The 16,958-nt window shown below is 44.4% G+C and overlaps 1 protein-coding gene across 1 annotated transcript in view; it reads right to left on the bottom strand.

Annotated features, from left to right (window-relative positions):
- The window catches only part of ABHD12 (abhydrolase domain containing 12, lysophospholipase), an 85,632-nt gene extending 68,956 nt beyond the window's left edge, over window positions 1-16,676 (bottom strand). The window contains exon 1 of the mRNA XM_066237911.1: window positions 16,369-16,676. Coding sequence (XP_066094008.1) covers window positions 16,369-16,535 — 167 coding nt within the window. The 5' untranslated portion in view covers window positions 16,536-16,676. The remainder of the gene's footprint in view (window positions 1-16,368) is intronic.
- Between the last annotated feature and the right edge of the window lie 282 nt (window positions 16,677-16,958).

Genomic DNA, 16,958 nt, shown 5'->3' with positions numbered 1-16,958 from the left:
TACTGTCTTCTTTCATCTTTATATCCCAGTGCCGAGCATGGCCTCTGTTGGCATGATAACTTCTTGCTGAACACCTGGCACTGACATGGCCACTTTCAGGTAAGAACAACATGATATTCCAAGACCAAGATGGCACAAATCTGGATAAAAGTGTAGGAATTCTCTGTTGCATACATTATTAGAAGAAAACAGATGACAGTTTAAAAAAACCATATATCTCTTCTGAGTCTCTGAACTACAGCATCAAAATGACCTGCTTTGACTTTGAACATTCTTCCTTTCCCATTATGAATAATTCAGTCAATATATTTAAATTTTTAAATTTTATTTTTTATTGATTTTTGGAGAGAGAGAGAGAGAAGCCAGGAAACATCAACTTGTAGTAGTTGCTTCCTGTATATGCCTTGACTAGCCAAGCCCAGGGTTTCAAACCAGCAAACTCAGCATTCCAGGTTGACGCTTTATCCATTGTGCCACCATAGATCAGGCCAATGTATTTAAATCTTATGTGGAGGCTCCACGAGTTTGATAAGAACTGAAAACAATTTGAACTTTCTTTTCTTTACCTTAGAGCTCAGGGTAGCTTCTTTCAAGCATCAAGAATAAACCCTGGCCCTGGTCAGTTGGCTCAGTGGTACAGTGTTGGTGTGGCAAGTGAAAAGTCCCGGGTTCAATTCCCAGCCAGGGCACGCAGGAGAAGGACCCATCTGCTTCTCCACCCTTTCCCCCTCTCATTTCTATTTCTCTCTCTCTTTCCCTCCTGCAGCCAAGGCTCCACTGAAGCAAAGTTGGCCTGGGTGCTGAGGATGGCTCCATGGCCTCTGCCTCAGGCACTAAAATGGCTCTGGTTGCAACAGAGCAATGCCCCAAATGGGCAGAGCATCGCCCCCTAGTGGACATGCTGGGTGGATCTCAGTCGGGCGCATGCGGGAGTCTGTCTCTCTGCCTCCCGGCATCTCACTTCAGAAAAATACAAAAAAAAAAAAAGAAGAAGAAGAATAAACTCTAAATTCCAGCATTTCTGAGATGTGCTCATTTTCCTTCACAGACACCTTTCTCTACCTTTATCTTTGCAAAAGGCAAAGTCTAATCTTCTGAAACTCCTCACACTGATAACCATATACCTGCTCGTTTTTTTACTGTCTCAGGACATTTCCATACCTGGACAATGAATGACACCTGATTAAGACACCTGAAAGTCCACAAGTACCATCTCAAGACAAATTGTACTTAGAAACTTAGCTATTTGTGTATTACCAAAACCTGAGAGGTATGAATTCTACCTAGGTCCCACATAATCACTCTACTTTTTCTTTTTTTTTGAAAGAGAGAGTGAGAAATAGACAGGAAGGGAGAGCGTGAGAAGCATCAACTCGTAGGTGCTTTCACTTTAGTCATACACTGAGCTTCTTGTACGTGCCTTAACCAGGGCTGTGCCAATGTCTCCTTGCTTAAACCAGTGACCTTGGGCTTCTCATGCCAGTGACTTGTGGGTTCAGGTTTCTGAGCTTTGATTGTGTGGACAATCACCTGCTCAAGCCAGCGACCCAGTACTCAGAGCTAGCTACCTCGGGGTTTCGAACCCATGATCTCAGCATTCTGGGTCGATGCTTCATCCACTGTGCCACCATCATCAGACTAACCACTCTATCTAAACCTCAGTTCATGTTGACCTTTTCCCCACCTCCACCTCAAACCCACCTCTAACTCCCTCCTCACTGGGATTGTTCAGGGACCTCATGGAACCACTGCCTTCCAGGTCAGGCTTCCCAGAACTGGGCAGCACTGTACAAAACTACATGGTTTCTAAGACACACAGCAAGTCATAGATGAAACAACTTCTCGTGGGAAGCATTTCTGTCACCCATTTTTGAAATGTCACATGTCAGAAAGACGAGTCCTTACTAAGCAGTTTGATTGTTCATGTTAATAAGAATTTAGCACATATGGTAGAAAATGTATCATCAGGTTGAGAACAGAGAACTAAGACTGGGTCCAGGTAAAGAACTGAAAGGGAAAGACCTTCTCTCCCTTTGGCAGGTGATCCTGCTCTTACTTCACAGAGAGAACTAAAGTATCCAGAAGAGAACTTTCAATGCTTCCCAAACCAATCCCTAAACCTTCAGAGCATCTTTGGCCTGTCCTCCTGTCTGGGGACACTCTATTTGGCCTTGGGCACTGGATCTCAGAAATACTATGCCCACAGTGCCTGCAGAGCTAGTCTTTCCTAAACTGAACTGCCCTCGTGAGCACACTAAGTCCTCTAGCAACACTGGTCAGAAACCTCCTCCCATCCCAGCTTCCCTCTCATTTCTGTTCCCTTTTATGGCAAAACTTGAAAACACTCCACTTCTCTATGCCTCTCCCTCAAGCTATTACATCAGGCTCTTACTCCCACCACTTCAGTTAGCCACACTTGTTAACCACTGATTTCCATGTCATCAAATCCAATGGTAGACCTTGTTTTCCTCTGGACAGGCTTTCTTCAAGTCACTGCCTCAACCCCTTCCCTCCTCGTTCTCTTCCAGCTCCCTCCCTCCAAGTCTCTTTGACTTGAGGCCCCTCTTCTCCCAGCTGTTAACCATGCAGGGACCAGGGCCCAGCCTATGACCCCTGAAGTAACTCTTGAATACCACCGACAGGCTAATGGTCAGATGTTACCCTAATTACCATAGTTCCCCATGTAGAAGATGCAACCTTTTTCGAAAAATTGGGGGTCTAAAAACTGGGTGCATCTTATACAGTGGTTGTAGTTTTTTACTTGCATTTCCTGCTTTTTCACGCAGATGAGGAGTTGTATGAATTTTATAATGAATAAAACTTGAGTTCAATAATTTTATGTAATACATTTTTTTCAAATTTCAGGCCTCAAAATTAAGGTGTATTTTATACATGGGGAAATACAGTAACCCCAAATTCCAATTCCTGCTATCTACTCCACTTGAACATTGAATAAGAACCTCACTATGACCAAACAAAACTCATTAACTTCCAAAGCACCAGCACTTCCCATAATCACACATCTCAGCACATGGCAGCTCCCTTCTTCCTGTTGCTCAGAAGAGAACTGGTGAATCCTCTCTAACACGCCTCGCTTTTTCATACTAATTGATTAGCAAATCTTATTGACACCTACTTCAAAGCAGATCCAGATGCAATACTTCTCACCTCCACAGCTACCACAGGTCTAAGCCCCCATTAGCTGTTGCCTGGATGACTCCTAACCAGTCTCCTTGCACCTCTGTTCCTCTAGTCTGTCCTCATCAGAGTGACATGGTAATGACAGACATTACATCAAGGCATTCCTCTGCTCTAAAGCAGCCAGTGCCTTCCATTCAAATGTCTTCTTCTCAGGAAGGCCTCCTGCCACCCAAATCGTACGCATACCATGGCTGATCCTTATTGGTTTTGCTTATCTCCTCCAGGCCCTCAGCACCTGATGCAGCATGTATTTATTTGTTTGTTATGTCTCCCCCACCAGGATGTAAATTCCGTAAGATATAACCTGCATCCACCACTGCAGCCTCAGCACTCAGGAGAGTTCCTGTCATAACAAGTACTCAAACACTGCTAAATGAACAAGTGAAAAGAAGTGTTGAATAACCAAATAATATTATTTAAAACTGTTCTAATATGCCTGACCCAAGTGATGGCACAGTAGATAGAGCATCAACCTGGGACACAGAGGACCCAGGTTCAAAACCCTGAAGTCGCCAGGTTGAGCACGGGCTCATCCGGCTTGAGTGCAGGGTCGCTGGCTTGAGCATGGGACTACAGACATGATCCTATGGTCACTGGCTAAGCAAGGGGTCACTGGCTTGGCTGGAGCCCCCGGGGTCAAGGCACATGTGAGAAGCAATCAATGGACAACTGGAGTGACACAACTATGCGTTGATGCTTCTCACCTCTCTCCCTTCCTATCTTTCTCTCTCTCGCTAAAAAATAAAATAAAATGTTCTAATATCAATATAAATAGATGTGTTAATCAATCATGATGACAATTACAGGCACAAAAAGTGGCTGAGAAGATATACTGTCAGTTTGGGGGCAAAAAAGATGGAGAGAAGTAAATGCTTTTAACCTAAGTTAGAGGAGCTTTCTCACTACTTTCAACTAATAATCAGTAATAATCATGAAGTGACCATAATAGAAAATACCCCTGAATGAGTGCTGACTGTGTGATGGCTCTTTGATATATCCAAGGTTTACCCTAATGCTATACGGAAGATATTTTTATTCCCATATCACAGAGGAAGTAACAAACTCAGAATGTTAAGAAACTCGCCCTGGCCGGTTGGCTCAGCGGTAGAGAGTCGGCCTAGCGTGCGGAGGACCCGGGTTCGATTCCCGGCCAGGGCACACAGGAGAAGCGCCCATTTGCTTCTCCACCCCTCCGCTGCGCTTTCCTCTCTGTCTCTCTCTTCCCCTCCCGCAGCCAAGGCTCCATTGGAGCAAGGATGGCCCGGGCGCTGGGGATGGCTCTGTGGCCTCTGCCTCAGGCGCTAGAGTGGCTCTAGTCGCAACATGGCGACACCCAGGATGGGCAGAGCATCGCCCCCTGGTGGGCAGAGCATCGCCCCTGGTGGGCGTGCCGGGTGGATCCCGGTTGGGCGCATGCGGGAGTCTGTCTGACTGTCTCTGTTTCCAGCTTCAGAAAAAAGAAAAAAAAAAAAGAAAAAAAAAAAAAAAAAAGAAACTCACCCAAAGCCACAGAACCTAACAGCACTCACTCGGGGCTTAGTTATCTATGCAAGCTTTCCTCTACAACGGTGGTAGTCAACCTAGTCCCTATTGCCCACTAGTGGGCGTTCCAACTTTCAGGGTGGGCAGTAGCGGAGCAACCAAAGTATAAATAAAAAGATAGATTTAACTATAGTAAGTTGTTTTATAAAGATTTATTCTACCAAACTTAGCGAAAATCCGACATAAAGTATTTGGTAAGTAATTATTATTATATGCTTTAACTTGCTGTAACTCTGCTTTATAAATTTTATAAAGTAAAGTTACTTCCTTACTTTATAAATCACCTTTACTGTGGAAGGTGGGCGGTTAGAAAATTTTACTACTAACAGAGATACAAAAGTGGGCAGTAGGTATAAAAAGGTTGACTACCCCTGCTCTACAATATCAAATAATATCACAATGGGCACCGAGTGTAAATAATGAGCCTTTCTGCTAACTGGACATCTTAGTCAAGGCTTCCTAGCTATTATTCTTCCCTGTGCTGGCACCCCTATCCTCAGTGCCACTCCAGGCTTCAGTTCAGGATGACAAATGACTTACCCACTCTCCATGCTGAAAAGACTTCATTGCCAAAGCATAAATCCACTGATACCCACTTCTAAAGGTACTGATACCCAGTTCTATAGGGTGAAGAGCATTCACTTAATCTGTCAGTTTTCAAAATCCTATTACAGGAAAAATTTTCCTATAGACTTCATTTTGGAAAGAAAAATGCTCTGATGGGAGAAGGAGAATTATTAGTCTGGAAGAGCATCCCGTCTTTGTCACTGTCAGCATAACGTGAGATGAGCCATCTTCCACACCTCTTTCCAAGGCTATTCCTATGTGTCTTCAGGAGCTTTTAATCTACCCAAAAATATTTCCCACATTTGAGCAGTATCTGCCCAAAGTCACTGTAGAAGACAGACACTCCATTGAGAAGGGAGAGTACACACTGGCTGACAAGAATTGGGAAGCAAGTACAGATGAAGGACACAAACTCCCACCAAAGACAAAAATGCAAACAAAGAGCCAAGTCCCAGAGTCCTGGGTCCAGGACTAGAATCTGGCCTTGATAAGATAAACCATAGCTGGGAAGAGATGGGCCTAACCAGGCGCCTCTGCTGAGGCTCCACAACCAAGGCCGCCCCTTCGCTTGTCACAGCCCAGGCACAAATAATACTCTGGGGGAGTAGAAGGAGAAGGAAGACAAAAAAAAGCAGACCTTAACTACAAAAACTAGCTCAGAATATGCTCTCATCTGCTTGATGTATAAAGAAGGGATAAAGAAATACTGTGCAGCCCCTGGCCAGTTTGCTTAGTGGTAGAGTGTCAGACCAACGTGTGGATGTCCTAGGTTCAATTCCTGGTCAGGGTACACAGAAGAAGCACCCATCTGCTTCTCTACCCCTACCCCTTTCACTTTCTCTCTCTCTCTCTCTCTCTCTCTCTCTCTCTCTCTTCCCATCCTGCAGCCATGGCTCAACTGGTGCAAGCTGGCCCCAGGTGCCGAGGATGGCTCCACTGCCTCCACCTCAGGCACTAAGAAGAGCTCAGTTGCTGAGCAACAGAGCAATGCCCCAGATAGGCAGAGTATCACCCCCCTAGTGGGTTTGTCGCGTAGATCCTGGTCTGGGCACATGCAGGAGTCTATCTCTCTGCCTCCCCTCTTTTCACTGAATGAAGAAAAAAACCACAAAAACCAGGAAATACCATGCAGAGAAGCTTAGAGCAGGGGTCGGGAACCTTTTTGGCTGAGAGAGCCATGAATGCCACATATTTTAAAATGTAATTCCATGAGAGCCATACAATATGTTTAACATTAAATACAAGTAAACGTGTGCATTTTATGTAAGACAAACACTTTTAAAGTACAATAAATCTCTGAATTCTTTTTAATAACGTTGTTATGCTGTTGCTAGCCAATGATAAAAAAAAAAGTACTTTTTACCATTAATGCGACTTCTGGTGCTGCATGGTTTTGCTGATGGCTTTGCAGTCTGGTTGATACATGGTGAGGTTAAGCTTCATGCATGCATTCAGACTTCCATCCGTTAAACATGATCATAGGTTGGTCTTAACGTTCTTTAGATGTGAGAAAGACTGCTCACATGCATACGTAGAGCCAAACATTGTCAGTACAGCAATACACACACGCTGCAGTGTGTGGTATATGACGGGAAGCCCGTTCAAAGTTTTGACAATCAGCTGGTCCATGGGTTGAAGTTTTTCATTTCTCCCCACTTGTGTTTGCTCGCCAACTCTGCTTGCTGTCATGCAAGTCTTTCCAAATCTTCATTCAGTGACTTGAACTTATTCAGCCACATTTCTGAGGCCTTCAGGTCAGCAGCTTGTCACTCAAAATCTCTGACAGAGACACCGGGGATGTAACTCAGGTCAGCACTATCCACTGCACACTTGGGTGGATGGGTGATGAACTTAAAAAGACAAGTGTGCTCAAGAAATTCTCCAAAGCGTGCTTTGAATGACTGCAGGAGATTAGATGTGAAGCCCGCTAGCTGCTGGAGATCAAGATGTTGAGCAGGGTCACTTGCTGTGCATGCATCTTTAAACTCTCCCAGTTTTTCAAAGTGTAGTTAATGACCTGTTTCAGTGTCAGTGATGAAGAGTTCCAGCTTGTTTTCAAATGCAAACATTGCTTGTAGGAGGGATAAGACTGTATTTCCAACATCTTGCATTTTCACATTGAGCTGGTTCAGATGTTCAGTCATGTCCACGAGATAGTAGAACTTCAGGAGCCACTCAGTGTTAGCTAACTCAGAATGCTCAACATTTTTCATTTCAAGAAAATTCCGGATTTTGCTTAGACAAGCCGCAAAAAGGCTGAGCACCTTCCCTCTTGAAAACAAACACACATTGCTGTGTAGAAGCAGACCAGGATAATTATTCCCAACTTCATCCAGTACTGTTTTAAACTGGTGATCATTTAAAGTTCGGGCAACAATGAAGTTGACCACCTGAATGACCACCGACATCACCTCACCAAGCTGCTCACCACACATCTGAGCACAAAGTGCCTCCTGATGTAGGATACAGTGAAAACTTAGGATGGGTCTCTTTTCATGTTCACGAAGAAGCACTACGAATCCTGTTTTTCCCCACCATGCACAGAGCACCATCAGTACACAATGAAATAAGTTTATCCATCGGTAGATTTTTTTCTTTAGTGAACTCAGGGAAAGACTTAAATAAATCCTCCCCTCTTGTTGTCTCTTTCATAGGCAAAACAGCAAGACTTTCCTCACGTAGTGTGTCACCGACAGCATATCTTGCAATCACGCTGAACTGGGATAAATGGCTTACGTCTGTTGACTCATCCAAAGCGAGAGAAAAGAATGGTGCTACATTTATGTCCTTCACTTGTGTTGCTTCAATTTGATTTGCCATCATGATGGTACAATTGTGAACAGTTCTTGCTGACAGAGGCATGTCTTTTATTCGTTTGATTATCTTGTCTTTATCCGAAAAGTTGTCAAAAAGTTCATTGGCAGCCCTGGCCAGTTGGCTCAGTGGTAGAGTGTCGGCCTGGCGTGCAGAAGTCCCGGGTTCGATTCCCGGCCAGGGCATACAGGGGAAGCGCCCATCTGCTTCTCCACCCCTCCCCCTCTTCTTCCTCTCTGTCTCTCTCTTCCCCTCCCGCAGCCCAGGCTCCATGGGAGCAAAAGATGGCCCAGGCGCTAGGGATGGCTCCTTGGCCTCTGCCCCAGGTGCTAGAGTGGCTCTGGTCGCAGCAGAACGACGCCCTGGAGGGGCAGAGCATCGCCCCCTGGTGGGCAGAGCATTGCCCCCTGGTGGGCGTGCCGGGTGGATCCCGGTCAGGCGCATGCGGGAGTCTGTCTGACTGTCTCTCCCCGTTTCCAGCTTCAGAAAAATACAAAAAAAAAAGTTCATTGGCAACATCAAGCACAAACATTTTGGCATACTCCCTCCCTATCTGTGAATGGCTTTCCATTTCTCACAATTGCTAAAGCACCAGCAAAGCTAGCCAAATTCCAGTTACCTTGTTGGGTCCAAACACGGAGTTGTTGCTGACTAGCTTGCACTCTGCACAGACCTTGACATGCTTTCTTCCTGCTGTCCCTGCTGAATATTTCAATGCAAATGTAGTATGGCATGTGTTGAAGTGCTACTTCATATTTGACCGTTTCATCAATGCAATTTTATCATTGCATATTAGACACACTGCAGAACCTGCTCTCTCCACAAAGGCGAATTCCTCTGTCCATTCTTGCTGAAAAGTACGATACTCCTCATCTTTTTTTTCTTTTAGCCATGTTCTTCGTCAAAAGGGTTTCTGCAATTAGCTAGCTGACTACTTGATTAAAAGGAGGGAAGTTTACTTCCTGACCTCACAATGACCCATGTACGTTATGCATTATCCAATAAAATTTTGGTGTTGTCCCGGAGAACAGCTGTGATTGGCTCCAGCCACCCGCAACCATGAACATGAGCGGTAGGAAATGAATGGAATGTAATACATGAGAATGTTTTATATTTTTAATGTTTTTTTTTATTTTTTATTAAAGATCTGTCTGCAAGCCAGATGCAGCCATCAAAAGAGCCACATCTGGCTGGCGAGCCACAGGTTCCCGACCCCTGGCTTAGAGGGTGAGCTTAAAAATGGTCAGGAAGGCTAATGTTGAAGGAGATAGACGTTAACCTCAATCACCCACCTTTCTGGATTATGGTTAAGCCATTAACAGCCCTAGATTAAATCCCTTCCTTTGGGTCAAGGAAGAAGCTTCCTGATGGTTCAGTTCTACATTTACATGTGAGGGTCATCACTATGGCAACTCCCCATTCAGCCCACTGATCTCAATCACCTGGCAGGTCTAACATGAGGGCTGGAAATGGAAGGATACAGACTAGTTGACTGAAACACACAGACTGTACATCTCATTACTGCCTTCCCAAGAATTCCAGGGTTACAGAAAAGAATATGAAAGGCCCACAAAATCTCTCATTTGACAAGCCCTTCCTCATACCAGGCACTGTGCAAAGCAAAACTAGTATCTAGTTCCTCCACTCATGGAGTACAGGGTTGATGTATGGATTAGATAAACATTTATTGTTAAAAATAACCCTTTAGCCTGATAAGAGTGTGGGACTGGAACGCAAGGACCCTGATTCAAAACCCTGAGGTCACCAGCTTGAGCACAAGCTCATCTGGTTTGAGCAAGGCTCACCAGCTTGAGCCCAAGGTTGCTGGCTTGAGCAAGGGGTCACTCAGTCTGCTGTAGCCCCCCAGTCAAAGCACGTATGAGAAAGCAATCAATGAACAACTAAGGTGCCACAACGAACAATTGATGCTTCTCGTCTCCTTTCCTGTCTATCCCTATCTGTCCCTTTCTCTCTCTCTGTTACAAAAAATAATAATAAAAATAACCCTTTAGTCTAAATTAAAAAAAGAAAAAAAACCTGGGGTTTTTTTGACCGCCAAAGTTGTTTTCATCTGAATTAGTTGCCAATGTTTAAAAAGTTAGAAATTATACACACACACACACACACACAAAACCAGTTAGTCTTCTGGTGAGACTGGAAGATCTGGCCACCCTGGGCACATTCCTGCCAGGCAACAACAGGATAGAGTGCAGTAGCTGCTGCCTCTTTCAGATAAAACACATTCTTACCACTTCTCTGTAACCCTCAGCATCATCCTGGTCTCACAGAATTGATAAACAAAATGATATTTTCTTTGGAAAAATTCTTTTCCTTGTGGAAAATCCACTTTGGTGCATGTAGATGTATTAGATATATCATTACCTAGCTTAAATCAAAAGAGGGGGTAACTATACACACAATGAGTTACAATACTAGGGAAATTGCCTCAGGTACAGAGGAAAATGTGGATATAATAAATGATTTTCTATGGACATATAAATCATTTGAACTGAGCCCAAAAACAAGATAACAAATGTAACAAAGTGTAAAAGTTATTAAAGTGTTATATTCTAAAATATACCAGGCTTAGGTAGTTTTATAACTGAATTCTGCCAAAATAGTAAAACAGCTCATTTCAAAAGAATTTAAAGTGGCTAAAGAAGAGAAAGAGAAAGCTATTTATAAAGCTATAGAAAACACTAAATTAAAAAGAAAATTACAGACTACTCTCACAAATGGTGTAAATTAGCCAAGTAAAATAAATAAAATGTAATGAACTACACAATAAGTTATCACTCATGATTCAGTAATATAAAGTCTGTTACTATAACTGAGGTCAAAGAAGAAAATTTATATGGTAATCTCATAGATGCTAAAACAGCATTTGATAAAATTCAATAACCATTTTTTATTAACAACAAAATGTCACGCCCCTTAGTAAGATAAGTAGTATGGCAAAAACACTAAAAGCATATCCTATTCAAGTCAGGGACAAGACAAGGTACCCCAGTATCACCCTTATTATTTAACTTTGCTTTGGAAATACAACACAATCAAAAATGGGAAAAACAACACACATATAAATCAGAAAACAAGGTGGGGGGCTAGCATGACCTGTGACAGTAAAATAGATAGCACAGCCACCGGGGACGCTGAGCACCCAGGTTCGAAACCCCGAGGTTGCCAACTTGAGTGCAAGCTCACCATCTTGAATGCGGGGTCTTTGGCTTTAGCGTGACTCATAGTCACTGGCTTGAGTGAGGGTGTCACTGGCTCAGCAGGAGCCCCCAGTCAAGGCACATATGAGAAGCAATCAATGGACAACTAAAGGACGGCAACTATAAGTTGATGCTTCTCATCTCTCTCCCTGTCCAACTATAAGTTGATGCTTCTTCTCATCTCTCTCCCTGTCCAACTATAAGTTGATGCTTCTCATCTCTCTCCCTGTCTGTCTCTCTCTCGCTCACTAAAAAAACAGGGTGGGGGGCAAAATTATTATTCGCAGTCAACAAAAAAACATACCTGGGATATCCAACACAACCAACTGCAAATACTACAAGAAAAAAAAGACTATGTGATTTAGTAATTATAAAATTATTAAATATAACTATAAGAATATGTAATATAAGAAAGGGTTTGCCTGACCAGGCGGTGGCGCAGTGGATAGAGCGTCAGACTGGGATGCAGAGGACCCAGGTTCGAGACCCCGAGGTCGCCAGCTTGAGCGCAGGCTCATCTGGTTTGAGCAAAGCTCACAAGCTTAGACCCAAGGTCACTGGCTCAAGCAAGGGGTTACTCAGTCTGCTGAAGGCCCGCGGTCAAGGCACATATGAGAAAGCAATCAATGAACAACTAAGGTGTTGCGACGCGCAACAAAAAACTAATAATTGATGCTTCTCATCTCTCCGTTCCTGTCTGTCTGTCCCTGTCTATCCCTCTCTCTGACTCTGTCTCTGTAAAAAAATAAATAAATAAATAAAAATTAAAAAAAAAAAAAAAAAAAAGATTCTATTTTAAATCACAACTAAAAAGATAAAACAGCCCTGGCCTGAAAGCTCGGTTGGTTAGCATCCTCCTGAAGCACACAGGTTTCTGGTTCGATCCCCAGTCAAGGCACATACAGGAACGATCGATGTTCCTGTCTCCCTCTTTCTTCCTTCTTCTCTCTAAAATCAGTAAAATGAAGAAGAAGAAGAAAGGAGAAGGAAGAAGTAGAAGTGGTGGCACAGTGGAAAAAGCTGGTTCAAAACCCTGGGCTTGCCTGGTCAAGGCACATATGGGAGTTGATGCTTCCTCCTCCTCTTCCCCTTCTTTTTCTCTCTCTCATCTCTAAAATAAAAATTAAATTCAATTTTAAAAAAAGATGAAACAGGTAGGAATAAACTTAACAAATGTACAGGATAATTTTTTAACAAGACACAGAGACAGAAAGGAATAGAAACGAGAAACGTCAACTCATAGTTGTGGCACTTTAGTTGTTCACTGATTGCTTCTTGTACATGCCTTTGGTGGGGGGGGGGGTCGTCCAGCCGAGCCAGTGACCCCTTGCTCAAGCCAGTGACCCTGGGATCATGTCGATCATCCCACACTCAAGCTGGTGAGCCTGCATTCAAGCCAGATGAGCCCTCCGGGGCTTGAACCTAGGACCTCAGAGTCCCAGGTTGATGCTTTATCCACTGTGCCATTACAAGTCAGGCAAGAAATGTACAGGATTTTATTTTATGTTTCTTAATTTTTTTTAGTTTTTATTTATTGACTTTTGGAGAGAGGGGGAGAGAGATAGAGATAGAGGAAAGCATCTGCTGGTAGTGGTTGCTTCCTGTATATGCCTTGACCAGGCAAGCCCAGGGTTTTGAACCGGCGACCTCAGCATTCCAGGTTGATGCTTTATCTACTGCACCACCACAGGTCAGCTGTACAGGATTTTAAAACAAATCAACTTAACAAAAACATTTCTGAGACAACTAGGAAAGTGTATGTAGATTGGATACTAGATATTAATTAAATACAATAAATTGTTAATTTTGGTAAATATGATAAAACAATGGGGAATAAACTTAAGAAATTTACAAGATTTTAAAACAATCAGTTTAAATAAGACATTTCTGAGACAATTGGGAAGGTGTCTGTAGATTAAACATTAGATAATATTAAATTAGCTGTAGAAAATAAGTTGTTAATTTTGATAAATATTATAGCAATTGGGTTGAAGACATAATAAAAAATATTTACAAATAAAATCATTTATTTTAAAAGTCTAGTCTCCCACCCTGCAAAAAAATGGAGGAAGGAGGGATAGATGATTCAAGATAGGCAAAATATGAAAAACTGTTGAATCCAGTGATGGAGATATGGAAGTTCATTAATATCATCTTCTCTACTTTTGTATATTTGAACATGTACACAATAGAAAGTTAAAAAAAAAATTATTTATTTGAGTAAATAATCCCAAAGGTATTTAATAGTTTAGAAAAGCAAACAGAAAATTGCCACCCCACAATTAAAAATACAAATTAAAGCATTTTCTTCAAATAGAAAAGATCAAAATATCTGGTGCTATTCAGTATTCAGGAGGGAACTGACACTGCTGGAGGGAGTTACAAATCACAACTTCTTTGGAGGGCATTTCGGCATCACCTTTCAAAGTTAACAACACCCCACTTCTAGAAATTTATCCTAGATAGTCATTCATTCAACAGTATCTTCTCCTACCTACTATGTGTCAGGCACTGGAGATTAGCGATGGAAGAAATAATGTCCTTGCTCTCATGGGGCTTTCATTCTTGTGAAGGAGGAGACAATGCATAAAGCAAGTCAACTCTGCAGGCAATTACAAGGTCAGTTAAGGAACCAATGCAATGAAGAAAAAAATAAACAGAATAAGGGAGTTAGAGTGGCATAAAGGCTATTTTGGATATGCAAGTCTCGGAAGATCTGAGGAGGTAACAGTTGAGCTGAGACTGGATACAGGAGAAAACAAAGCAGAAAAATGTCCAGGAGAGTTACAGGCTAGGGAAGGAAGCCATGGTATAACACACAAATATGGCCTTTCTCACCAAATTTTTTAATTTAAATTTTTATTGATTGATGGATTTTAGAGAGAGAAACATGGGGAGAGAAAGGGAAAGAGAGGGGGAGGGGAGGAGGGAAGGAGGGAGGGAGGAGGAGGGAGGGAGGGAGGGAGAGAGAGAGAGAGAGAGAGAAACATCAATTTGTTGTTTCACTTATTCATGCACTGATTGGTTGATTCCTGTAGTGTTCTGACAAACTAGCAACCTTGGCATATCAGGACAATGTTCTAACCAAGTGAGCCACCCAGCTGGCTTTGCTTTTCTTTTTATTCCCCTAACAGCCTTTTGTTTATTCAAAGGACATGAGCACCACCTGAATGTCTCCCTTTGTTCCCCCATACAAAATAAAAATAATTAAACCCTTTTAATACAGTACATCTTTCAAGAAGGTGTCAGGTCAGTATTGTTTCTCCAAACATTACTGTGTGTATCACAACAGATTTTTTTTGAAGGAGGAACTTCCTGACCTATCTAAGTGTTATGACAAGCCTGTTAATAAAAATGCACTAAAGCTAATCATGAGTTTTTAATGCAGATAAACTTTTCCAGAAAGAGAACACATTTGTTTTGCAAAAGATATTGACCAGTTGCTACATAACTTTATACAAATACAAAAATATTGTCAGTCCCTACCCTTCTGGAAGGGTTGTGGGAGCACTTACTTAGAAGAGTCTACAGTTTAATTTCATCTTTTTTTTTTTTTTTTTCAGAGACAGAGGGAGGGATAGATAGGGACAGACAGACAGGAACAGAGAGATTTCTGTTGAAATGAGAAGCATCAATCATCAGTTTTTCGTTGCGACATCTTAGTTGTTCATTGACTGCTTTTTCATATGTGCCTTGACCGTGGGGCTACAGCAGACCGAGTAACCCCTTGCTCAAGCCAGCGACCTTGGGTCCAAGCTGGTGAGCTTTTGCCCAAACCAGATGAGCCTGCGCTCAAGCGCTGGCGACCTCGGGGTCTCGAACCTGGGCCCTCCGCATCCTAGTCCGACGCTCTATCCACTGCGCCACCTCCAGGTCTGGCTAATTTCATGATCTTTTAAAAAAACAAAGTTGAAATTTTGAAGGAGCTATTCGGACATTTTTATTTATTCAAAGTCATCTTTTAAATTTAATGGTCTTTTAGGTAGTTGATATTTTTAGGGGCTGTTTGGATAAATATTTTACTCTGAAGTGGTCACTGTCAATTAAGGACATTCCAGTTTACACTGAAGGAAATGACTCTGTTACAACACTGAAAACACAGTAACTTCTTGCAACACCATGAAACATCAGGACTTCAAAACTGCGATGAATACGTTCTGACAGCCAGATAATTAAGAAACCAGCTCATGGGAGAGAAATCTGGCCATGTGAAATTTGTTCCTTCTCAATTCTGAAATCAGTTTTACATAAATGCATTCACCTACTCAAGGGAGAATACAACCAGATATCACGTCCTTACGTCGATTCCCAAGGAGACAACTCAGACAAATATCAAGCACCAGGAGCCAACTGCAGAGTGAACAAGTTTCCCTCCAACAGCTGAGGATGCAGTGTCTTCTTCCTTTCCCTTGGACACAGCAGCTCGTTTAACTTCCCCCCAAACACCTGGCAGTTCTGAGCAGAGAATGCCACTTCTGACAACTAGCTACCCAAGAAGAATTCCCGAAGTGAGACACGGGGCACCGGTCAGCTTCCGTATACGCCAGCCCAGTGAGAGGGGCGCTGGAGTGAGTCCCCCGCGGAGGAGGAGATGCCCGGCGAGAGTCGAGCCGTAGACACCTGCCGCCCACCCTTCCGCGTCCCTCCTCCCCAGGGAGCGCTTCCCGCATCCCGTACTACCTCGCGGCTCCATCCCCCTGGGAGACGCTCGTTGGTGATGGGCTCCCTACAGGCTCACCTGGGAAAGGGTAGGGGAGCGGGTCTGGGTTTGGAGAGCTGGTTGAGTGGGGACAGAAGAGGACCGGGGAGTGAGGAGCCGGGCAGGGGCGCTCCAGCGGGTGGGGGATTCAGGGACAGGGGAGAGGAGGGGAGGATGTCCGGAGGTCGGAAGAGGACTCCAGAAGGATGGAGGATAGTAGGTGTGGGCGCTCCCGCAGGCAGGTAACTTACGGAGGGGGTGGAGGTATGGGGACGGCGAGCGGGCCAGGTCAGGGAGGCCCGACCCCGGCCCCACGCCTCACCTCACCTGCCCAGCGCTCGCTTCATGCCCGCGTCGGCGGCGCAGCACGGCTCAGCCGGCCCCTTGCCCGCCAGGCGCAAGTTGCGCTTCAGGCGGCAGTCGGCGTCCAGCACTGCGGCGGTCAAGCCGGAGGACGCCGAGCCCAAGGCGACGGGCTCGGTCCGCTTCCTCATCCCGCGCCCGATGGCCTTGTCCGCGCCGCCGTCGCCGCAGTCACCGCGGCTCAGAGGAGACTCCGCCGCCGGGACCCCACCGCCCCTCACATTCCAGCCCAGGCCCCGGCAGCCGGCTACTGCCTCGCGCGGGCCAATCAACGCCCGGCTCCCGCCGGCCCCGCCCCCGGCCCGCCTCCTCCCTGGCTCCGCGGAGAGCGCACCCAGAATCCCTGGCGCCGACCGGGTGCCATCTTGGAAGAGGGCGGGCGTAACCGCACAGTATAGCACGGGCAGGGGAAGGCTCAGTGGAGGACCCTTTTCGCTGAGGTGTGGGCTTGATTCCAGAGCCGGAAGGTTTCCGTACTCAGCGTGTCCCGCTGGTCTGTGCGTCAACCCGAGAGGACTCTGGCGGGATAGGGACCACTCACTGAGCCGGGCCCA

The sequence above is a fragment of the Saccopteryx bilineata genome, chromosome 6 (genome assembly GCF_036850765.1).
Source record: "Saccopteryx bilineata isolate mSacBil1 chromosome 6, mSacBil1_pri_phased_curated, whole genome shotgun sequence".
Taxonomy (NCBI): domain Eukaryota; kingdom Metazoa; phylum Chordata; class Mammalia; order Chiroptera; family Emballonuridae; genus Saccopteryx; species Saccopteryx bilineata.
Note: the sequence above shows the minus strand (reverse complement) of the source record. Positions and strands in the feature narration are given on the sequence as shown.